The sequence below is a fragment of the Drosophila sulfurigaster genome, chromosome 4, assembly GCF_023558435.1.
Source record: "Drosophila sulfurigaster albostrigata strain 15112-1811.04 chromosome 4, ASM2355843v2, whole genome shotgun sequence".
In the NCBI taxonomy this organism is placed as follows: domain Eukaryota; kingdom Metazoa; phylum Arthropoda; class Insecta; order Diptera; family Drosophilidae; genus Drosophila; species Drosophila sulfurigaster.
In genome coordinates this window covers 2,202,364-2,227,514 of record NC_084884.1, presented here as the reverse complement: position 1 = coordinate 2,227,514, position 25,151 = coordinate 2,202,364, and the positions used below count along the sequence as shown (strand labels likewise).

Sequence of the window (25,151 nt, the reverse complement as noted above, 5' to 3'; positions counted from 1 at the left end):
AAGTATATATGGCAAGTACATCATATAAACTTGCCGTTATTCACTTATGTAATTCATAATGTATCTCGTTTGTATGTTACTTACTTATATATGCTTCATTTAAGTTATCATTTATTGAGGAATTGTTTGCATGCCAAAAATTTGAAATAAAATGCGAACTAGATGTGAGTAAAGCGCCCGCAGCTCTTCCCGCTTTATCCTTATAATGATGAATTTGAATCGGGTTTGTTGGCGATGTCGGAGCCGATATTGCTTGAGACTGTTTTATGTTTTCATTAGTATTTCTGACGGACGTAATCTCTTTTTCCTGACAGATGCGATCATATTCTAATTTCTTTTGTATTCGTAGATTTAAATCTTTTGCCCACGCCAAATGAGAGTTTTCTAGGCGCTTGGAATTTTCATTACCATGTATAAAATCTAAAGCTATAATTGCCCAAGCATCTAAAGTTTGTATAGCTTTGTTGTTCTCTTCATCCATTCCTGGTGGATTAATTTCTCCTTTTGCTCTAATATTTTGCAAGTTCCTGTCGTAATTAACAGACCTAAAGCGATTCCCTTCTGCATCATGGACACTCTTTTTTCGAGCCATTCGCAAATAACGTTTAATAGTGTCGCTTACGGATTGTGAGACATCATCGTTGTCGATTGAGCTGTTCCTCCGATGTTTTTCATCTCTTGGCTCATCGTCTGACCCATTATTTTCAAACATTATTTCATATTCTTCAGCGATTCGTTTCAATTCACTTAGTTGAATAAAATCCGTTTGCGTTCCAGACGAATTCATATTCACTCCACTCCGTCCTTTGTGTGGTTGATATTTTTGTTGAACACTGTGACTTAGCTCAAGCGTTTTTGGAGGCTTTAATTGGCGTTTTGTAAGTACCGTCTCTTTATTAATAAGCAAAATATCTTGTGCGTTACGTCTAGATATATTTTTATAACTAGTATTTGAATAATTAAGCAAACTTGAGAAGGAGGATGCGCGCCGTAGACATGGTTTCATTGGTTCGGAGGAATGTAATATGCGGTGCAGCTGATGCTTTTTAATATATTATAGATTTTCTTAAGAAGCACAGTATCTTGAACAATCGCCGGTGTTATGGTGTTATCATTCAATTGTATATTCCGCAATGGCGCGCTTTGACACAATTCTTTTAATCGTTCAAATAGCTCATAATGTTCTGCACTGTGCTCACCGGATTCGAAAGCCTTACCGACACTGACTGAGGAAAACCGATTAGTCGACACGTTGTTCAAAGGACGCTGTGAGCTAGGCGAAGTAGTTTGGTCAGGTCGGACGGTTTTGCTGCCTAGCAAAAAAGTCGTCTTAAATGAATCATTAATTTTAAGATAATATTGTAAAATTTCAATAGTTTTATCAATATTTTCATTAACCTTTTCTTCTTTGTGAAGAAGATGTGAAGCATGATTAAATCGATGACGTGAAAGTATTCTAAGACGTTGTTTTGTTGCACCTGGAAAGGATCCTTTTCTACGCCATAATATAAATCGAGACTCTGAGGCACATACACTCTGAAACTGTGCCTCTATTTCAGATATATTCTCTAATGCTCCATTATGCGCTCCATCAGGAAATAACTTCCGTCCAGCATCAGCCATATATCTCCATGTTTTCCGCGTTAAAAGCCACCTCTCACGTTTTTTATCTTTATCTTTTGAATGTTGACGACGACGACTTGAAAGCGGTTTTGAAAATGCAATAGGTTTTGCCAATGATTTAGTTGGTTTGTCTGAAGAGGTTTGGTTTGATTTTTGATTAATATTTATAAGATCTGAATTACTTGGTAACATACTAGTGCTCCCATCAATGCCATCAATTAGACTAAGCTCATCAAGCAAACAATCTAAAGGGCCTGATCTTTTTTCACTATTGCTACAGGACTACGTAAAATATTGTTCATTTTTTCAGCTGAATTAGTAACAGTTCTTGTTTTTGTATCCATTTTAATTCATACTTCTTTATTTTTATTATAGTTTATTTATTTTTTTTAAATAATAGTTTGAAAGTCTGGAAATACACAAAATGAATAAACTTGAAATTAAAATTTGTATTTTCCATTTACTGAAAAGAATAAATAAATCGAGGTGAATCACTATTTGGCGACTTTATTTTTATACCCGCTACCCATAGGGTAGAAGGGTATTATAACTTTGTGCCGGCAGGAAATGTATGTAACAGGTAGAAGGAGGCATCTCCGACCCTATAAAGTATATATATTCTTGATCAACAGCCGAGACGATATAGCCATTTCCGTCTGTCCGTCTGTCCGTATGAACACCTAGATCTCAGAGACTATAAGAGATAGAGCTATAATTTTTCGACAGCATTTGTTATGTTTGCACGCAGAACAAGATTGTTTCAAATTTTTGCCATGCCCACTTCCGCCCCCGCAAATTAAAAAATCGAATAACAAGCGTAAATTTAAAGCTAGAGCTATTTAAAGCTAGAATTTTGGTATATACAATAATTACTATAGTAGTTATGATTCCTGACAATTTGGTTGCGATCAGATAAAAATTGTGGAAGTTATTAAAGAAATACTTTTGTATGGGCAAAAACGCCTACTTACTATGGGTCTGAGTTGCTTTGGCCGACAATCTTGCACATTGTGCCGTTTATGGTATATTTAGAATGGTGTACTATATCGATATACCAAACATGCCATTTGGTATATTTTTAGTATTTTTAGTATTTTCGGTATATTTTGAAAATGATACCGCAATATTTTGCCTTTATTAAAATGGGTAGCGGGTATCTCACAGTCGAGCACCCTCGACTGTAACTTTCTTACTTGTTTTATTATTGAATCAATTTGTGCAATTTTTTAATAATTTAATGTATAAAATTTTTGTTTTGTAGCATAGAATATTAAAAATCGTAAGAAAAATTTATATATTTTAAGTCTGTAATATTTCAGAAATAATACTTACAGGAGGTTACAAGTTTTCAACGACTTTGGTTTTTCTATGCTTGAAAATTAATTATTACCATTATTAACTTCACTCAAATTTAATGCACTTGTTTATATAAAAGGTATTCATGGTCACCGGCGTTTAATTACCCATATATCTAATAAAGATTTAGATTAAGTTGAGTATGCTTCAGAGTTTTTCCATATTTATCTGCATAATAAAGTGTAGCAAATTTATTTAAATAGAACAACTTATGGTAGAGAACTTTTTTTTTTGTATTGTTTTTTCATAACATGGTGTATATTTATATATTGGAGAAAAAAAAATAATAAATGAAGGTTGTATACAATTGGAGCAACTTGAATTTAATTCACCACTATTTAGACTGTTCAATAAGCTACAGTCTCGACAACAACGTGAAATATTTTGGGAACACGCATAAAAATCAACTTATTCTTCAAAAGTATGGCTGTATACATACATACATACGTATTATAAATATATCCATAATATCAATATGTGTTTTTCTTAGACCGGCACACATGTATAAATATACATACCCTGAACAGAATTATGTGTATCTATATTAAGTGAAAATATTTAAGTATGTATAGTATACATACAGATATACATATGTAAACATACATCTAAGCATATACAAAAATACAATTTTTACATACAAGTTATATGACTTTAGATTAGAATGACGCTCTGTCTTCTTGAACCAATTTATTAATAATCATCGATTATATTTTTATTTCCATTTGATGATATAAATGACAAATTTGAACCAGTCAGTCAAACAATTCTATCAATAAGTAAAACTTAATAACATATTTTGTCTAAAGCTTTCGAACCGGTTCACGTTACTTTTTTTTTAAGTCTGATGTCAGAGTGCGCGTGAGAAGCATAGCAAAGTGAGAAGGTGCAAGCAAAGCGAAGGCAAAGTGCTTTGCGAGAAGCGAGCTACATTGGTCAGTACTCTCTGAGCTATATTGCTATATCGCTTCGGTTTATAGGGTCGTAGATACCTCTATCTGTCTTTTACATACATACTTTTTCTGTATACCCAAAGTTATATTACTATTCTACCAAATTTAATTTAAAATCCTTCGCCAATTTTGGTCGACATTTTCACATCATTGTAGTAAGGGCATATCGTCCTACGAGGTAGATCAGCTAGATATGTTATTCCCACATTACGCTCAGCATTACAGTCCCATATCAAGTACACTCAGCCATTCCTGCAGCAGGTACATGCCTCGCACTAAATTCATCCCCATATTCTCCATACCAACTCACACACATTTATTTATTTTCAAAGTATATTTCGAAGCAAGAATATAAACGAAGACATTTTTGATTTTCATAAAGGAAATTAGAAATCATAAAGGAAATTAGAACGCACCTTTCCCACTTACTAAAATTTTATCTTGTGTGCATTTAAAAATAGGAGAATTTTGAGCATTTTTAACTATACAGGTATCGTCTTACACCACTTCAAGAGCGCAATTTGGACCGGAAATCTTCATGAGATCAGCGCAGCAGGCGAATGATTAATGGAGCGAATCAGAGGCAACGCCACTGCAACCGTTAACTATGCATCCAGTAATTTACAGAATATAAACGAAGACATTTGATTGTTATAAAGGAAATTAAAACGATACTTTCCCAAATGCTGAAATTTGGTCCTGTGTGCATTTAAAAATAAGAGCATTTTGCTATATGTATATAAGCGAAAAACACAAAGAAACTCAATGTCGTCAGGTTGTACTTATACAACCAATAGCCAATTAGTACGACCATATAGTATTGGATAAAATGTGGATGCATGTTAGGCAATTGAAGGCAAAGCGGTTGTCAACAAGTTTTTTGGGTGACATTTAAGGATGAATCAACGAATCTATCTCCAACGTCATGTCTAGTCACATTATTTCGAAGCGAATAGCTTTTTCGAGACGGACATTGTTAATGTCACAAAACTAGTACTTAGGAAGCTTCTAGAACATTTGACGTTGACGTTTGTTTTAACTCAACGTTCCTCTCAGCACAACATATAATTGTAATCCATGCCTTTTCTTCCTTATTTAATATATTTTCATTATGGGCTATATTCACCGATGTTCTCTTAAAGTCGTTTGCTACCTTTGCTCGCTACGGAATAAATAAAAAGGGTAAAAAGAGGTGATTTGTAATTTTTATTCGATGTAGTAAATTAGAGGTGGGCACGGGCCGGGCTTTTTCGTGGCCCACGGGCTTACACAGGCTCGGAGCGGGTAAAACCCGAAATAGGTCCGTAAAAGCCCGAAGTAGGCCTGAAAACAATTTTGATTTGATCGAATTAGAACCGCCATTTATCGCATTTTAATTGCTTATCGATGCTACTATCGATTTGGTTATATAATATTTTACTTGTTTGCACACCACCAATTAAAAATTGGCGGCCTATTGTGAAATTATCAAATCTGTGGGCCATGGATTAAATAAAAACGCACTAGGCTTAAAAGCAAAATGTAGAAAAAATTTTATTTTTAAATAAAAATATGAATTAATTTGTTTTTCATTAAATACATAACAATATTCAATATAAATACCTTAATAAATATATGTATGTATATATAAATTACATGTCTTTTGAATTTCCTTATATGTGTAAATAAGTTTCGTGCCGGGCCGAGCCGGGCCTTAGTGAAAAGTTTCGTGTTCGGCCGGGCCGGGCCTCTCAAAAAGAGTTTGTTTTCGTACGGGCCCGGGCCTTAAAATACAGGCCCGCGCCCACCTCTACTAGTAATTGAACTGTTTACTTCATAAAACATATTAGACAGGCATTACTATGCATTTGGATAATTTGGCCGCACACCACTTCTTGACTCTGCCTGTTATATACATAAACTTGCTAGAGGCACAAGGTTCAAGTACTCCAATTGTGATTTCGTCAAAAACAACACAGCGGTCATCTACCAGTCATTTGCCATTCCACATAAAGTTATTTTTGCCTAATATACGGAACTGAGAGTTTACCACGTTATGCACGATGTGACGCAGAGGTAAATTTATAACTTGCCGATAACTGACTTCTACCCGGAAGACGACATACAAATGACCTGGCAATTTTTTAGGCGTTAGGGAAAATAAACGTTGAGCTGAGAGGGCGTGTGCAGCAGTCACAATGGTGGACACTGTCATGACGTGAAATGTCTCCAGCGGTCTACTGAACTGTTTGGCAGTCACGGTCTTGGCATAACACGAAATACAGGTAGAACGCTTCATTTAGATGTTTTGGCAGAGTACTGTTTGTTTGCCTACAATAGATTTGTTTCGCAAATTCGTCGCCCTTACCTTTTATTATTTAATAATAAGTTAATTCTCTTTTTCAATTTAATTTATTTTTTATGTACTTGCTTGTAAATTAACGAATAAATTTAGTTACTGAGTAAATAAAAGCACTCACTTTTTTTTAACTACATATCTATGTATGTATATACAAACTGAAGTACATTTTCGGAGGCGTATGAATTTTGACTAATCAGCAATTATAAATTATGTTCACAGCCAATTCTTAAATTTACATTTAGTATTGCTTTAATTTTTCACATGCCGGTTGCCGTTGTCTTATACCTATTATTGTACTGAGTAATAATATTATTATACCACTTTATTAATTGGAAGACTCGCCAAAACCGAAAAACATCCATTCTTAAGTTAAGTAGCTTGAACTCAGCAATAATTACATAGTACATACGTATGTCCAAATGTATAAGACATTTTTACACAATATGAGTTAATTAATTAAAGTTTTGTTTTAATTTTATCTATGAAAAATACTTTTTTGAATTAGAAAATCTAATATTTGTAATGAGTTCAATCAATTAACCACTGTTGATCATAAAATCACTTCAAATATTTTTTTAACAATATTCTAATCATATATATGTATATACATATAGAAATTAATCAATGCATATTTGTCACATTTGGGACTTTCAGTATTGTCACAATTGAATAAAAGTTTTCCCCATCTACATACATAATTATAATCTTATAAGTCTTTAAAGTTACTTCATTTTAGTTCTCACAGTTTTATATTATATTATTGTATATATCTATATATATATTATTTTATCATTTCATATTATTGCAATATGACTATTGTTTGTAAACATTTAATTATTTATTTATAAGAAACTAATTTTGTCAATGAAGAGGATCGTATATTAGATAACATCAAAACTAACTCAATTCAAATTCCATTTAAATGGGAAAAACTAAGTCCAATGTATGCATATATGTTACAGTTAAAATAAAATTAAATTTAAAATTTTAGAATATATTTGTTATGAGTTAGGCCCTATCAGTCATATATTACATGAATTCATTCATTATATGAATTTAATTCGGTACTGAATAAAATGAAAATGTGGAAATATACAAACATGGATGACATGTTTATAAATATGCACATTTACTTTAGAGACTTAAGATAAAGAAATATATTAAGATCTTATGGGTATGCATATTATCTGACCAATGATAAATTATACAACCCATATTTACAATACTAAGTATTTGCACTATCAGATATTCTTATGGAAAATACATCTATACAACAAAAAGCAAGGGTAACACAAAATTACTCACGACTGTGCGGAGTTATAATTCCGTAAAGCGATCTGGAAACTATGCAAACTTATACAATATTCTTATTAAATAAGCTGAATTCGCAATGTTATCAGTATACAATAAATGGAAACCCAAACCTTTTCCACATTATATTATTATATCCCTATTGATTCATGATACAAAATCACGATTCGGATTCGCGGAGTAGTCATCGGAAAAACGTCCTGTGGCTGAAAGAAACATAGTATTGTAATATACATTACATTTATTTATTTAGTTTAGTTTTCTTTATATAATGTAATTATAACTAGCCAGCAGCTTGTAGCTAGAGTTGTTTTGGTGGGCATGGTAGAAATTCAAACCAACTTTTGAGTTTTTGTTAAATTATAGTATTTTTTGGTTTATTAATTTGGTAGCTTGTAACGGTAACTTGCCAGTAGCTTTCTCCCTCTATTTTTATTAAGGTTGTGCTTCAACTGCATAAATTTTTTCATTTCTTCTACGACATTTTTAAAAAGAAAACCAACATTGCAATAATAATAAATAAAAAGTGTGCAGTAACAGTCTAGTGTGCTCGTGAGATGTTAGCTACCCATCTTGAAAATAATAGGATAAATATATATAATATAATTAATTAATATACCGCAAAAATACTGAAATATACCAAGGGTAGTGTTTTCGGTATATTGATATAGTAGCATTTCAAATATAAAATAGAGTGTAAAATATACTAGATTGTCAGTGGTGCTAATAGTTGGTAATTTCAACATATTCAATCACAACGCTCGGTTTATCAGAGGTTGCAACAATGCTGTTTAAATTGAACTTATTTATCTTCAAGACGTGGAGTACCTACATATGTATTATATGGTTAGTGGTACTATATTGTACTATATTGACATATGGGTAATTCCATGACGGAATTTGTCCCATGCGAAACACTTTACGTTGAACATAACATAAACTGAAACAATTAAAAAAAAAAAGAAAATGTTATTTTTAAAGCTCTAGATAAGTACTTTAATTAGAGCTAAGAATGGTTTTGGAATTTTCTTTCTGTTTTGTTTTCTGTTCTGATAATTGCAAAATTAACAAATTCGTACGCAAATCCAAAGAATGAACGAATTTATATATTTTATCGTAAAACAGAACAGGTTCCTAAAGCTTTAAGAATAACATTTATTTATTTTTAAAATCGTTTCATTTTATGTGAATTTCACTGTAAAGAGTCTCGCACGGGACAAATGCCGTCATAGAATTACCCATATTAAATATAACCTTCGGAATATTTTATTTATTTTTATTGAATTATTATATTTATATTTTTAGAATTAACAAAATATCTTTTTTACTTGTTGTGCAAAGTCTCGCGCACATTGGTATGCGTGTAAATGCAAAGCATTGCTACTTCGCAACCAAGTAAAACCAAAAATTAAAATAAATAGAATCCCTGATTTTTAAGTTTTTAAATTAAATTAGTTAAATTAGTTATTGTCCAAGTGGTTCTAGATTCTATAGTCATATTTGATCGTAATGGTTAGTCAACTGTTACCCATTGGCCTAGTCATATCTGATCAAGGATAATATTTTTTTTTTTTTTTTTGAGCTAAATACAAAGCATTATCTGAAGCAGGGAGATATACGAGCAAGAAATAAATATATTAAAACTACCAAAGGATAATTTTACAGCAACTAGCTCAATATCAGAAGTGTGATCAATCAATTCTGAAGCAAATTGAGCATCTACTGCAATTAAAACCCAACCATCATGACGTACCTTGCGGTCACGTCTGTATAAGGAAAATCTACTAGATAAAATTTCCGTATCAAGAATGTCATTCTTTAACCATGTTTCAGTAAAGGCAATGACATTGAAAGGGAAAGATATACTATTTAAATACAGGTCAGTAAGTTTTCTGCAAATGCCTCTTACATTCTGATAGCCAAGAAGTAAAGAGGTTGTTAGTTTTTTGAACTGACAGACATAGACGAAGGCTTTGAAGTAGAATTCTTGCTACTGTTAGGAAGAGAAACCGGAGACCGATTTTTCTTTTTAGCAACAAATTCTTTGACTAATAGGTGTTCCGGCCAAATCTCTTTACTGCACATCATGCTAAATTGATTAGCGGGAACACTTATTCCTTCCGGTTCCTACGAGAAATTAAATTTGTCCACCTTAACACTGGCTTGAGATTTGGACTTAATATAAGCCCGACCATCATCAGATGTCGTTTCAGGGGCAAGCCTTGAGACAAAAATCTGTTTAAATTGACTCTTCTGTGCTGTTAAGCCAGAAACATATCACACGTTAGTATATAACATACAATATACATACATGTGTATATAACAAAATATCGAAACATTACCATCGAGGTTGTCCTTTAATTTTAGATAAGTTGCTTGATAGCGCAGGAAAAGGGAATAGTCATTTTCAGAAATTTAGTAATTTTGACAGTCTGCCTGATCGTTAATACAAATTTTACCATATACACGTGCAACACATATATATGTATGTATATTCATGCACATACATGTGTACTTACAATCATCCATTAATATAACCTGAGCATTTTCTGCATTTGTATTGACCACGGAGTGAAATAATATTGAAATCATCTTCAGATAGTGTAGTGTTCCAGCGCGGTCTTCCATTTGGACGGTGTGCAGAAGTCACAGTCATTGCCGGTGTTGAGTATAGACTCAAATTAGTTGGACTTATAACACCTGACATTGTTGAAATTGATCCAGCATAACCCAGTAGCTGTAGATAAAATTAACACATCACCTTTAAACTCTTAAGATTTCAAAAATAAATTACCGAAGTTGATTGACTATGAAAATGATTAAAGTAATCCCGACTGTTCGTTGACGGATACATTTGCGTTGCCATTCGAGTTAGTGAGTTTGATGCAATTGGATGCATTTTACATCGTGTCACTTCTGTAGACACATGAGGACTTGCAGGAGATTGAGGCTGGGGCGATGCTCGTGTAACAAGGGTTGTGCAATCAGCAGCATTTGGATCCACATCAGCGTTATTTGGACTATGATTATTGCTCTCCATTGCACTCACATTTCTTCTATCCTGAACGATTAGATTTCCTTTGGCTGGTAGGTCACAACCATTAGTTAATCCTAAACTGGATGACGATGGAGGTGATTGTAACGTTGCTAAATCCCCACTAGTTCGTATGATGGCCACTGGCCGTGCCATCGGAGGCAACATCGGGGCAGCATTGCACTGTGGTAATGAGGTGATTGAACGCCAACGCCAGTCAATTTAGAGCTTCTCAGCTGTTGATGAATTTGATAGTGAGGGAATGAGCAGCTAGTTGATGCGAGTGGGAGTGAGCATGCGAAAAAGCCTCTACTGAACCAGATGTCGATTGAATACTTGATGCATGTCCACTTTCTTGACAAACATATGTTACAAAATCAGAAATATCATGAACTTCAGTTGAGAACTTTTCACCATGTTGCTGCTCCGATTGGGACTGAGATTGACCCTGCTCCTGATCCAAAGTTGATGTATGCGTGGGAGCCAACACCCGAGGGCTGCTATGCTGTGGATAATATAGAGTATTCACTGGGCTAACAGAGCTGGCAATCAGTGCTGTGCAGTTATGATGCAAAATTGCTGTATTCACTGTAATTAATAACGAATATAGTATATTTATTATATATTCGACAAAATCACACAAATGTCCACTATTTTAACAAAATCAAAACAAATTACACGATTGCCTATATCAAACAATACAAAAAAAAGTAAATAAAGCTAGTCAGTTGTGCTTGACTGTTCGATACCCGCTACCTATTTTCAATAAAACCATATTCTTAGACCATATATATATATGTATATATATATATATATATTGATCCGCGTCTAACATAGACGTAGACATACATTTGTATGTATATTCAACGAGAACTATCACTAAAGTTTGCTTTTTTACATACCGACGGAAAAACAGCCATGGCTACATCCTCTTGGATGTTGACACTACCCAATATTAGTTAATGCCTAACTTGTGTGATATAGTACATACTTGTCTACTTGTTTGTTAGATGCATATTTATTTTAGTGCAAAAGTTATAATATATAGTATTCGTATTAGTAATATAGTATTCGATGGTCTATTCTTTTTAAATACTAAGTATCCATCAACATTCTATATCTTTTCATAACACTTGTTTGCTATTCGATAAATATGTATATATGTACTGGGATTTTACCTTCTGGTGTTCGAATTTGTGAATTCACGGTTGCAATTGGAGGTTTGTTATTTACAGGTGTGTATCGATGCACCGAAATAGCGGCAGAATCAGCTGTAACAGTAGCTGGATCAGCAATGGAATTAATGCTGTCAGCCGATCGAAGTATTACAGAGAAGCTTCCCGTTGTATAGTTATCCGTAGCTGAGCTAGATCGAGAAATAACTGGTGGTGACGCAGCGTGATTGATCTTATTGATTACATCAGTGGATCCATTAGGTGCATCAGACCGCAACAAAGGCGACTGCGACAAATGCACATTTCTATGATTTTGATCGACAAAGTCAACTAGAAAAAGATATTTAATTAACATTATACATTTAGACAACAACTAAAAATGGAAATGTCTCATTAATACTAACTGCTGTAAGCCCTGGAATTGCGGTTGTGGTGGCGGAGTTAGCCTGAACTTGGCTCTGAGAACTGGCTATTGGGGAATTTGGAGTAAGTTGATATGTATTGCAGTCAAAAGCCGCTGCTATATTTTCCCTTTTGATAATATTGGTGTGCAAATTGTTGTTACTGATTTCATCTAATATTGAGTCTGAAAATAATTAATTTATGAATTACAATTCATATTACTTTCATAATAACCAGTTTAAATATACCTTTAGATAATTTCCACAGCTCTTGAGATGAAAATACTCCAGTTGCTAGAATAATATCATTGCACACAACTCCATTGTATGGATTATGTCGTAATCCTCCTCTAGTTTTTGATTCTGTGTCTTCCCCATTCTCATCCTCTCTATCAGAAATTAGTGAATTGCTATTGTTGCTTCGATTCTGATTAAAATTCGTAATGTGCGGCGATCTAGCTGTTATTGCCGATGAGTTATGCGTATTGATAAAATTAGCCAAATATAAATCTAATTCTCTCACAGACACGTTTATGTGGTAAGGATTTACACAAAGGCCAGGATGAAGACATTCTGGATTTTTTCTAATCGTTCTCCATCAGTACTCTCCAATGGTATAGCTTTAAAAGTATTACCATAACAAGATCAAGTCGCCAGACTTTGTCAGCTTGTCTCAAGCAATCGATACGCCGCATTTTGCCTTTTTGATCGGGATTCGAGAGAACACAAATCGATTTTCGTTTGCCGATAATTGATTGAACAAAATCCTCGCGACTTTCTTGTGTTATATCCTTTCTCAGTTTGCCTAAAAGTCGAGAAGCCCATTTCTGTTTTACTTCAATTTTTTCATTCTGTAAAAATAACACATATTATTAATTTAGCGTTTCAATTGAATTCAATATAACATCATAATATCAACAATTACCTGTAACTCATCTTTACAATGCCTTTCTTCTTCTAATGACATTCGCTTTTCATGTTTTTTATAATATTTTCGCTTAGCAGCTTGCAAGTTAAACCAAGAGTACGAGAATGATTTGACGTATGGTAATAATGCCTCAATAAAGGGGTGAAATTCATCCTAAGTACACAAAAAGATACACATAAATCATTGACACACATGCATTTAAAAAGAGGGAATATAAAAATCTGTCATTTTGTTTTTTATTTGGTCCCTATGTGAAGTAGCTTGATTTGTCGCGATATTCAAGTTATGGTAAGAATATTGTTTTTGAGGCAAATTACCAAATTATAATTAGTTTTGACAAAGGACTGCTGCCTGCAAAATATGATTTTTATGAGCTAAATAAAAAGTCTTCATTTGTTGGACAACAAAAGCATTTTCATATTTTTATGTGATTTCCTCATATAATATTGATTAACTATACACATGCTAAAAGCATAGTAATTTTACTTAAAGTTCTTATTTACGTTTTTGGGCTGGTCTGGTCTTTGAGTATTTATAAAAATAGGTTTTTTTATTTAAGAATAACACACAGGAAGATAAGATATATGCATTTTCACAAATATAATGCTAATAGACATTTAGGTATACGAAATAAAAATATAATTAAAATAGAAGGATGCCACGATGCATACACTTAACATTTATTTATATGCCAATATTTAAACAGCAAAGTTAAATACATTTACATAAAAATCCGTTGTAACATAGAGACATCAAAAATTGAGGATATGCCTTCAAGTATGGAAGAATGTATTTAAAAATTTTAATTACATTTAAATTATTATTTAGTAATGTTGAAAAATAGTATTCGATAGCATAGCGTTTCTTTTCCTATATGTATATCCAGAGCAATTTTACACCTAACAAAAAATTAGTAAATGAATTATGATTTGAAGTTGCAATTAATAAAATAAATTATGACAAAATTCCTAGATCCATATGGGATCTAAAGATCTGGTCATTTATCTTTGGTTTTGCTATTATTATCACGTTATATATAGTAGAACAACCGTTTATATAGTATATAATGGAATATATAAATCTTACCTGTCCTGTTGAAGATGTTTGTAAATATGAGGATACGTCCGTCTCGATCATACAGCTTCTTAATGCATCTGGTATAAACATACCTTGCGCAATAGAATGCTCATTGAATTTCTTTTAATATATTTGGATGATTATTTTTGAAAGACATATTATAAACCAATACCAGCATCGCGTATACACAATCATGAAATGTGTCAATATATCTTCGAGACAACAGAATATATCAAAGTGTAAATTATTATAGTTTTCGTACAATTGAAATTATAACAGGCAAACTTGACCTGGAGTACTCGGAAACCAAAATTGGTGTCGGTGACGCTGAAATCAACGAAACAATTAGTTTTTCATATTTATTTATTACTTATGTTATAAGATAATATAATATATAAAATCAGTCTAATTTTGTAGCTACTTTCAATCATTGTAAATTAATGTTTTAGAGTATTACACAATTATTACACAATAGTTCGTGCGTAAGTAAATAATAACAGAATTGATTACGGCGTGTGTTTCTTCGATTCATCTCAATCATGTAGTTATTCTGCAGAATATCACTGTTGGCCCATTTATAGAACCAGAGGACTCAAACTAATATGGTAGCATTGATTAAATTCATACACCCAAGACAATCAGAAAGTGACTGAGTAGGCACGACATTCAAAACTGATGGCTTTTGACTAAATCTATAATAGCATTCCTACTGCAGGAGCCTTTAGTCACGTATACATATGTACATGTATGCACATACATACACATAAGTATGTATGAGTTAATGTGTATATAATTCTCTCTTTTCGATATCGCTCTCACCGTTCTCTATTTTGCTTTGTTTACAAAGAGAAAGATATATACGTCGGTAGGTAGGTGAAATATTTCTGTTTAGAAACCATATGCTACTATAAATGGAATATTCTATATTCTGATGGGATATGCTGCACCACAGCCGCGAGTATACTTCGCTACTGGTGAAATGAAATGCGCACACATTAAAATGCAAAGTGCGCATGACACTAAATAGCAAAGAGACGACAAAAAAGAAAGCTAGAAAGCACACAAAGTTCTGGGGTTTTCACTCTCTATCTGTATACCCTCTAATCGACGAAAAGGGTAATATAATTTTAAGTAAACTCAAGTAACAGACAGAAGATCCAAGACCTTAGAGACTTAAAACGACAGAGTCGCAAAATTGATTATCAATATTCCTGAATGGATAATTTATGTATAACAATGACAATGATATATCATATATGTACATACATTACATATGTATACTGTTTATAAATAAATATAACATATATCCTAAATATCCTATTATAAAAAGAGTCGTAGTTCCATTTATAAATTTTCCATTTGACATGCGCAAAATAATGAGCTTTGAAGAGAAACGGTGGTTTTAAAAGTTTTATTAAGGACAAACATATGTAAATGCATACATACATATACAAAGCTCTTTCAACGAAAGAAACCGAGTGAACTTTCCAATTTTTTTTTTTGAGTAAACCGAGAGGTAAACGTAATTTAATCAATAAAATAACATAAAGATTAATTGAGAAGAGGAATGCAATCTATTATTATATTATTTGTCAATATGCTGGAATAGCAATATAAAATAGAACTGTAATCCTGAACATATTATAATTGTGTGTATCATGATGTTTAATAAGGTGTCGCTATGTAATAAGCTTTCTGTATTCGGGTTGTTGTACATTAGAATTTGGTTACTCTCATTTTCATCCCTGCTGTTTAGATACCTTAACTTATACATAAATAAATAAATCATCAAAGTGAATAGTAACATGAAAAATTAGAAAAATTTTAAAATAAAAGCAAAGCTTTTATTACTGTGTAAAACTACTTGAATATACATAATTTTCTCCAGATTTATGCCCACAAAAACTCATGAGCTAATGTCAATAAATTGGTTTTAATTCCATTTAATCAAAAGGAGTACTTTTATGAACATTTTAAGAAGGTAAAATAACATAGCTCAATTAACTGTTATAAACAAACTTATCAATACTAAAAAGTGGATAGAATTCAAAAAAGTATGAATAAATAACACACACTGTTTTTATCTTGAATACAAATTTACATGTATATCTTGAATTGAATTGATAGATGACTTAAACAAAATTACTATGTAATAGTTTCAATTATTAACATACATATGTACAATTCAACATATGCACATATCTGAAAAAGAAAAACCTTATGCAAGAAAATAATATTACCATCATCATTGATATACATAGATATATTACACATATGTAAATAACATAATATAAATGAAAAACCCGTACAATGTTAATAGCAGCATTAATCATTTCCACCTTTTATCTACATTTTGCCCATTGATATTGAGTTTAACAGTATATTTTTATTTTATTCACTTATAAACTTATGTTATATAAATATGTGTATCCTGCACAGTTAAAGATAATTTTGAGATTTCACTAAGAAATTTAATCTGACATAAATCGTCGATATTACTATCAAGCATAATCAAGAAGAGTCACTACGTAATATGTAACAATACATTTTCAGAAATGGCGAGCTTAATACTAATAGCTTGCTTAGCTATACTGGGCCTAATCATCGCTATAGCCCTATTTTTAGCCGGCGGATACCTATGGTGGAGGCATAAAAGATCCCAGTTACAGTTTATAGAACCAAATGAAGATGAGGAATCCAGTAGTTATAGCTTAAGGTGAACAAAATGTTTGCAAATAACAATATAATCCTAAACTTAATTTATTTTACTCTAGGGCAACACAAGATATTGTGGACTCTAACAATCCTCCTAGCAAGCCGCCAATCCCAGTCGTACAAACAACAACTCCACTTCAAAATAACATTAATCGAAAACTGAACGGCTTTTTAAATCTTAGAACACCTCTCATTGGGTAGGTCACTTTTACTAAAGTATAATTGGTATTACTTTTGAACTTTCTAGGAGAAAAATATATTTTATATGAATTAAAGAATCATAAATATTGAAAAATGGAGGTTCTACAAAATAATGACGTAATCAAAACACTATAACAGTTTTGTGAAGTTTTGAGTTCTTCCAATCGATTGACAACTGATTTTTTAAAATCTCTATATTAATAAATTTATTTGAAAAAAAAATTAAAAATTTTAGGGGTAGCTCAATAACAACACCAGCAAAAGCATTAAACACAAGCACAGGACCAGCTACAAATGACGGTACATCAAAAGATTCTGCTGTAAGTATGAAAAATAATTCTTCAATATGCACGAACATATTTCTTCAAACTTTTTATTGTGTAAACATTCACATTGGTATTTATACACATTAATATATTATTTAGTTTTATTCATTTTTAAAAGTGGTTACAACTAACAATTATAGTAGCTCATTGAATAAAATTTTTGTTTATCTTTTTACTATAGAATAAAAGTATCTCTATGACCGATATGTACCTTGATAGCACAGACCCAAGTGAGAATGTTGGACAAATACATTTTCGTTGGAATATGATTTTCAAAATACAACCTTAATATTGAAGGTCTTGCAAGGAAAAGAACTTCCAGCAAAAGATTTAAGTGGTACCTCAGATCCATACGCACGAGTGACATTGCTCCCAGACAAAAAGCATCGTTTGGAAACAAAAATTAAACGAAGAACACTGAATCCTCGATGGAATGAAACTTTCTACTTTGAGGGCTTTCCAATACAAAAGCTTCAAAGTCGTGTAAGTGTGTGTAATACACTTTTTATAGTTTTATATTTAATTGTTAAATACTAAAGTTTAATATTAGACAAAAACAATAGTGTTTAAATTAAGTGGTTTTAGCCTCTAAACTCTCAATGAAAAACAGATGTGGCAGTATCCAATTGTTGTTTGATAATAATTTGTAAACAAATTTGTATTTATTATAGGTACTTCATTTACATGTCTTCGATTATGATCGTTTTTCGAGGACGATTCAATTGGGGAGGTATTTTTACCACTCTGCCAGGTATGATAATATGGCATACATTTAATTAGTAATTCACTTTTTCCCATTCAAGTATTTTCAATCAAAAGAATTAAGAACCTAGAGTTGAGGTCGTCTTTTGCCATTTGAAATTATTTGTTGAATAATAATATTATGATAATAATAAGTTTCCTTATTTGATCTCAAGCACAAGGAATCAAAACGATTCTAGTTATTATTGTGTATTCCAAAATCCCGAAAGCCAAAAAAAAGCTTTTAAGATTTTTATAAGCTGAAGTAGTTGTGGCAAAATTATAAAATAAACTATTGTTTTAAAGGTCTGCTCAATCATGTTATGAATGTATAGCTTTTTCCTTCCCTTCATAATTAATTTATCGTTCCACTGAGGTTTTTAATATGATGCTCCAATAACTGCTTGGATACAAATATTCACATTTGAATCGTTTATTTTCAAATTGCTCATAGTTATGTAGATTCTTTTCTGTAGAACATCTGTCGATCCATAGATATATCGATCATTAGAAAATCGAACTATTGTTCCAATGGATATATTACGTGTGAAATGAGGGTAGGTGAATGGAAATAAGTTTGTGAAACTTCAGCTTTAATGTCTCTCATATTTGACTTGGAGTTTTAATAGAATTTTGTTTTACAGCTTTTTGTTTTGCACTTAGGTTAACTCCTCCCTTGCTTATCTGGATCGTTTAAGTTGTTCTGATAGGGATGTGAGTCTGTTAGCTTTAACTTAGACCTCTTGCGCCAGATAGAGATGATGACCAGCCCGGTCGTAATCAGAACCAGTGTAACAACACCACTTATGATAGGTGTTGAGACGACCTTCTCTCTCAACCCACTGAGGTAGCGAAGGTTATCAACGCCTAGCTGGTGGAGAAGCGATAGGCTCAGTTCGTTCTTGAACTCCGTAATGTTAACGCTTGAGACAGCAGACACTGAAGGTTTCTTTTCAGCTCGCCACGTCTGCTAACGAAGCGGGTTCTGTTAATGAACACCTCATCATCGAATGCCACAAGAATGGTGCCTGATACCGTTTGAGTTGGTACGGTACTTCCGGTTATATCGGCGGTGGCTTCGTTGATAACAATTAATCCATCGTCAATTTTTCCACTAACTCCAGGTAGTCAGGTCGAGCGGAGCAGTGTGCCGTGGTTGAGCGCACGTATTTCCTCGATGCTTCCTGCAGAACGCAGTCCTCACAATTTCGCCACAGGTGTCGACAGCGATGAATTCTCTGTTACAGTCTGATACTACATCACCACCTTCGAAATATAGTAAGCCATTGTTCTTTTGAACAGGGTAAACTCTAATTTTTACATTTTAATTTGGGTTTTGGGTATTTTATTAGGAAGTAAAAGGTGTCATTATTTTGAAAAATTTTCATGCTAGAGACCCTAAACAAATCTGTCAAGCTAACGTCAGTGAGATGTTCACCAGGAATCTGTTCAACATCGACTTCGTTAAGGATGGCGAGAGTGATCAAATTTCATTTTGCAAAAGTTATAGCCATAATCAGACTTTGTAGGTCTGAAATTACCATTCTGATTTTTGTTAGCATAATCTGATATGGAACATCTGAATTAATTTCATTAGGCCGAGAAAGTGTAATGTGCAGCGAAGCTGGGTCGCTAAAGGAAGCTGGTGTAAGTGTAACGATATGAAAGGCGTATGCGATTGCTACGGCTGTTGTCTGGTCGAATGGGTGTGGGCAAAAAATCCTTTCCGCTACGTGCTTCCATAGATTAACTACATTATTAAAATATTCGCGTACCTAAGTTGAAGGGGAAAATGGTGAAGAGGCATACAAAACAGTAAACAAAAGAGTTAGAAGAAAACTAGAAGACAGAATAGGGATCGACCTTCGACGCGGGACTCTTCTCCTTTACGGTACACTCATTGGTGCAGTCGCCCACCATAGCATGATCCTGCAAAGCCAACGTAAAATCAATTTAAACGACAGGATCCCTCAGAGAAGCTCCTCGTCACTCAACCCTCCTCATCTAAACGCTGCATGGTTCCTAATTTGAAAAAGTAACTAGCACATAATAAACATTATAAATAATTTATTTAAAGATAATATACATAAAGATACGGCAATTATAGCAACCAAAGAAAACATGAACGGAATACAACTAAAAATACGTGAAATATTAAAATTTCATAAATACTTAACAACTAAATATATAGATAAATAAAACAAATATGGGTAATAGATATAATTAGCAAATATTTCATACTGCGAGTTTATATATATGAAGAAATAATATGCCCATAGGTTTTAAATAATTGAAAAACTATTTAAATATTCCATATTCCATATTCCATATATTTGTTTGTCAATGGACCGCCGGACAAATGCACAGCCCCAAGAAACTTAAGGTTTTTCCGGTTGCAGCAGAATTAAGCTGTCAGCAAAAATAAAAACTAATATCGGACCATAAATTTTGCACTTAACAGATACAATACAAAAAACTCTGTTTCGATTAATATAAGAGATATATGGAGGTCAAACTTATAATGGGTATTGAAGTTTATTTGCATTTGTTACATAGTTTAATATACCATGTATATGTCGGAAAACCGGTAATTTCATCCATTGTCACTTAAGTTTTTTATTCGATGCGGCAGCTTAGCGAGTTCCGCTCACACTCGTTACCGAAACTAGACTAAATCTACTCTCATCGATCATTCAGCTCAATCCTGCTCTCTCAGCATTCTCTCTCTCAAGTTGAGCCTCTATCGTCATCTCTTTCTATCTCACGACTTTGGGTAACTCGTCATCGGACCTCACTCACCAGCAGAGACTTCCACAGTCTCTGTTGCTATGCCTTTCGCATGAATTCTGTACTTCTCCGAACTTAGATCTCTTATGCAGTTACAAACTATATGAGTCGCTTTCCACAGACAATTCCAACAATTAACATAAACTACTCATTTTTTTTTTTTTACAAATTTATAAAGAGCCATTCTTAAGTTTAAACAATTCATCGTTTACATTTAAATTTGTCATTTGATTTCATTCATCATTGCCGTGCAACCATATGCACCAGGTCACTAAGACCATCCGCCATAACACTGTTCGACCCTGCGAGAAAGCTGCTATATTGCGGTCAACATTTCCCTCTTGGGACACAGACTTCACTTGTGCCGCTCTTCATGCTCTTTTTCCTCTTGGGACACAGACGCACATTCACTTGTGCCAACCGCAGGGCTCTCCCCATTTTGGGGCTCATCATTATTTTGGAATTCTCCTGTTAATTCGCAGATCTGTTTGGTAGCGCTCTCAGAGACTCGTGTGAGTACTTATACGTCCGCTTATTAACTAATGATTTCAATTCATACCGATCTCCATCTAATACTTTCACCACTTGAAACGGACCCTTGAACTTGGGATCAAGTTTTGTTTGACGCTCTTTAGCTTTCAGTAAAACATGATCACCTACGTTATACGCAATAACTTTCGCCTTGTTTTTGTCAAACCTTTCTTTATCGTACCGTGCATTACTGTCCATGTTTTCTTTAGCTTTTATTCTAGCGTTTTCTCTATTCACTATATTATCTTCTTCATTTATTTTCAGCACATCAAAAGGCCTAGCCTCTTTCCCTATTAGCAACTCTAGAGCACTAGATTTTGTAACTCTATTTGTAGAGCAATTCATGGCTAACTGAATATCTTGCAATGCATCCTGCCAAGAACGTTCACTAGTTTCTACAGCAGTTAGCATAGCTTTTAGCGTGCTCATGACACGTTCCACCTGTCCATTGGCACGGCTTGCGCCCGTGGCTATTAATTTTATTCGTTGAGCAAAATTCACGGAATTTATTACTTGCAAAGCTCCTGCCTTGATCTGCGATGATTCGACTCGGAACTCCAAAGAAAGATATACCTGACTTCACGGCTTTAATGCAATTTTCTGAGTCTAGATTAAGGGTGTGATACAAGTGAACAAACTTTGTAAATGCATCTACCTGGACAATAATATATTCCTTCAGGTCATTTTTTCCACTGAGCTTGCCACCTATATCTACGTGGATAGTATGCCGAGGTATATTAATCTTAGGTATGGGGTGCAATTCCATTTGTGCCTTTCCAGAAGGGGACTTAGATAATTTCCAGGTTATGCAGTTTTCAACGAACTTCTTGACATATTTAGACATGTGCTCAAACCAGAATTCTTCATAAACCTTGTCTAGAGTCTTCTGCCAACCCATATGCATCATAGCCTCGTGTACATAGTTTATGACAGACCACTTAAGCGCCTTAGGAATCACTGGTAAACAACGAGTCTTGCCATTACGTTGTATCTTGCGATATAATAGCCCAGTTCTAATTTCATAAGTTTTCATTACATCTGTCTCTATATCTTCGCTATTTAATTGGTCCATGATTTTTATTATGCTATCATCTCGTTGCTGTTCGGCTATTAGCCAATTATTTGTTATTGCTGCTAGATCTACACGAACCTCTGCTCTACGGATGACAGTTGAAACTACAGGAATTGGATTGCGCGATGAAAAGTCCACATGCGCCATTTGGCTATCCTTTCTGTACTCAACGCTAAAATCAAAAGCCTGTAAATACGCCCACCAACGGTGTACTCTTGGGGTCAATTCAGCTTTCGTTTGAGTCGCTTTTAGTGAATTGCAATCGGTGTGCACAACAAATTTTCTACCATGTAAATAATGTCTGAAGTGTTTCACTGCATTGTAAACAGCTAAGGTTTCCAGCTCATATGAGTGACAACTACTCTTCGTTTACCATCTATTTTGTGTATTAGCATTGCGCCATACCCATCAGCACTGGCATCTGTATGCAATTCGATTTGGAGTCAGTCAGACGTCAGTACTTTGATAATCTTCTGTCGGATCTGCTCATGCTTCTCTTTCCAATCAAACGTCTTAAGTTTAGAGGTCAACTCATAGAGCGGCTTCATCTGTTCTGAGAACCGCGGGACAAATTGTCTGAAGTACGATGCCAAACCTATGAATTGCCTTAACTGCGTTACAGTGGATGGTGGCGACAGAACAGACAGGGCTTCTATCTTACTTGGATTCGGTTTAATTTCACCATCTTTAATATAGAATCCGAGGTACTCTATTCCTGTGCGAAGAAAAGCGCACTTCTTTATATTAAATGTAAAACCTGCCTTAGACAAAACTTTCAGCACTATGCCTAACCTTTCATATGCTTCCTCCTTTGTTTCTGCTACAATCAGCACGTCATCTATGTAGACTACTACGTAGGAATAGGCTAAGTCCCCAGGGCTCGGACTATGGCACGTTGAAAAATAGAAGATGCATTTTTAACCCAAATGGCATCACCAGAAATTCGTACTGACCCTCTGGGGTAACGAATGCTGTTCTTTCTATGGAGTCAGGGTGAATCGATATTTGACAAAATCCGCTGGCCATGTCTAAAGTAGAGAAATATTTTCCGCCTCGCAAGCGATCTATCTGATCAGAAATCAATGGCAACGGGTACTTATCTGAGATGGTGTTTGAATTTAGCTCACGAAAATCAATGCACAGTCTGTCGCTGCCATCTTTCATTTTAACTAATAGCATTGGACTTGCAAATTTCGAATTGCTTGGACGGATCACATTGGATTTAATCATTTGGTCTATTTTTTCTCTAACTAATAGCTTTTCATCTGCACTGAGTCGATATGGGCGCCTTTGAACAGTTTTATTCTCGTCTATCAAACGAATTTCTAATGCTCCTGTGGTTACGCGTTTAGTTGGGATTCCATTTATAAAATTGTCAAAGTATTTTTCCAATACGTCTTTTAGCTTACATTTATCAATTTGACTTAACTCTATGTTGGTATCAAGTAAATTTTCAAAATTGGATGTATCTTCATGTACAGCATTAATAATCTTAGTTTTGTAAATATTAAATTTGTCTATTTCGATCATAACACCAAAACCAAGCTGGAATATATCTTGACCAATCATTATGTCGTGCTTTAAATAATTGTCTAATACGACATGAAACAAAATTTCAAAATTGAATTGGGATATTTGAACCGTCGACAAAATCTGCAAATGGCTCTTAACAATATTGTCGCCAATTCCTCGTAGTACAATTAAATTATTAAATCTTTTTCCAGCAATTTTGTGACTTAATTTTTCTTTTATCAAAGAACACTCGGCACCCGAGTCAAAGAAAAATGGAAAGGTCTCACCCCTTCGATAGAATAAGCCTTTGGGCTGAAGAACTTGACATATGTATGTCCACGCGCTTCTCCTTGTACTCGCCGTGTCCACTGGTACTGCCTTTGGGGCATACAGAAGCAATATGTCCAACCTCACCGCACTTGTAGCATCTTATGTTTGAACGCTCCTTTACTCCGGACACGCTGCAATGACATTTTACCTGCAACTGCATTCGTGGTTTCTTCTTGTCCGCGTTTGACGAGTTTTCATCATTTTCGTTTTTGCGCTTCTTGAAGGCGTAAGCCTGCAGCTGCCGCTGAAGTTCATTACGCGTCGTCACGTTCGTCGTAAAAATCCAACGCAGCAAATTATTGTCAATTTGTGTCATGTGGGCTAACGCTATTGACACCGCAATCTCCTCCAGTTCCGTCGATTTCCACTTGGATAGTAATAGCGTAACTATGCGACTGCCATATTCCGCAAAGCTTTCTCCAGATCTGGGATGCCCATTTAAAACATTAATCAGTACGGCAGCCGTTGTCTCAATGCCGACGAATCGCTGGATGAACAGTTCCTTGAATTGGGTCCAGGTGATGCCAGCAAAGCATACTTGGGACAGCCATTGCGAGGCACTGCCTTCCAGCGCTTTGCTTAGTGCTATTACTAGGGCGCTGCCTTCGAGCACATTATCTGCGAAGATTAAATCGACCGTAGTGCACCATGCTGATGCATCTGTTCCAGCGCCATCGGGATTAAATTTGGGCAGTGTCACATGCGTGGTTTTCCGAGTCTCTTGGCGCCTGCATGGCTTT

At 34.1% G+C, this 25,151-nt stretch overlaps 3 protein-coding genes across 3 annotated transcripts in view; 1 reads left to right on the top strand and 2 right to left on the bottom strand.

Annotated features, from left to right (window-relative positions):
* The window catches only part of LOC133846876 (synaptotagmin-7), a 35,826-nt gene that overhangs the window by 3,410 nt on the left and 7,265 nt on the right, over positions 1 to 25,151 (top strand). Inside the window, 7 exon segments of the mRNA XM_062281588.1 lie at positions 16,750 to 16,912; positions 16,971 to 17,108; positions 17,348 to 17,432; positions 17,620 to 17,692; positions 17,695 to 17,921; positions 18,110 to 18,146; positions 18,149 to 18,189. Coding sequence (XP_062137572.1) covers positions 16,750 to 16,912; positions 16,971 to 17,108; positions 17,348 to 17,432; positions 17,620 to 17,692; positions 17,695 to 17,921; positions 18,110 to 18,146; positions 18,149 to 18,189 — 764 coding nt within the window.
* LOC133846878 (uncharacterized) lies at positions 869 to 3,170 on the bottom strand. Its single transcript, XM_062281590.1, is given in 3 exon segments — positions 869 to 1,889; positions 1,892 to 2,032; positions 2,956 to 3,170. Coding segments are annotated over 2 exon segments (963 nt in total). The 5' UTR covers positions 1,968 to 2,032; positions 2,956 to 3,170; the 3' UTR covers positions 869 to 1,002.
* On the bottom strand, positions 6,308 to 14,880 carry LOC133846879 (uncharacterized). Its single transcript, XM_062281591.1, is given in 13 exon segments — positions 6,308 to 7,787; positions 10,101 to 10,156; positions 10,158 to 10,318; positions 10,376 to 10,788; positions 10,791 to 10,877; positions 10,880 to 11,203; positions 11,794 to 12,120; positions 12,191 to 12,376; positions 12,441 to 12,776; positions 12,779 to 12,820; positions 12,823 to 13,042; positions 13,117 to 13,272; positions 14,206 to 14,880. Coding segments are annotated over 13 exon segments (2,448 nt in total). The 5' UTR covers positions 14,287 to 14,880; the 3' UTR covers positions 6,308 to 7,728.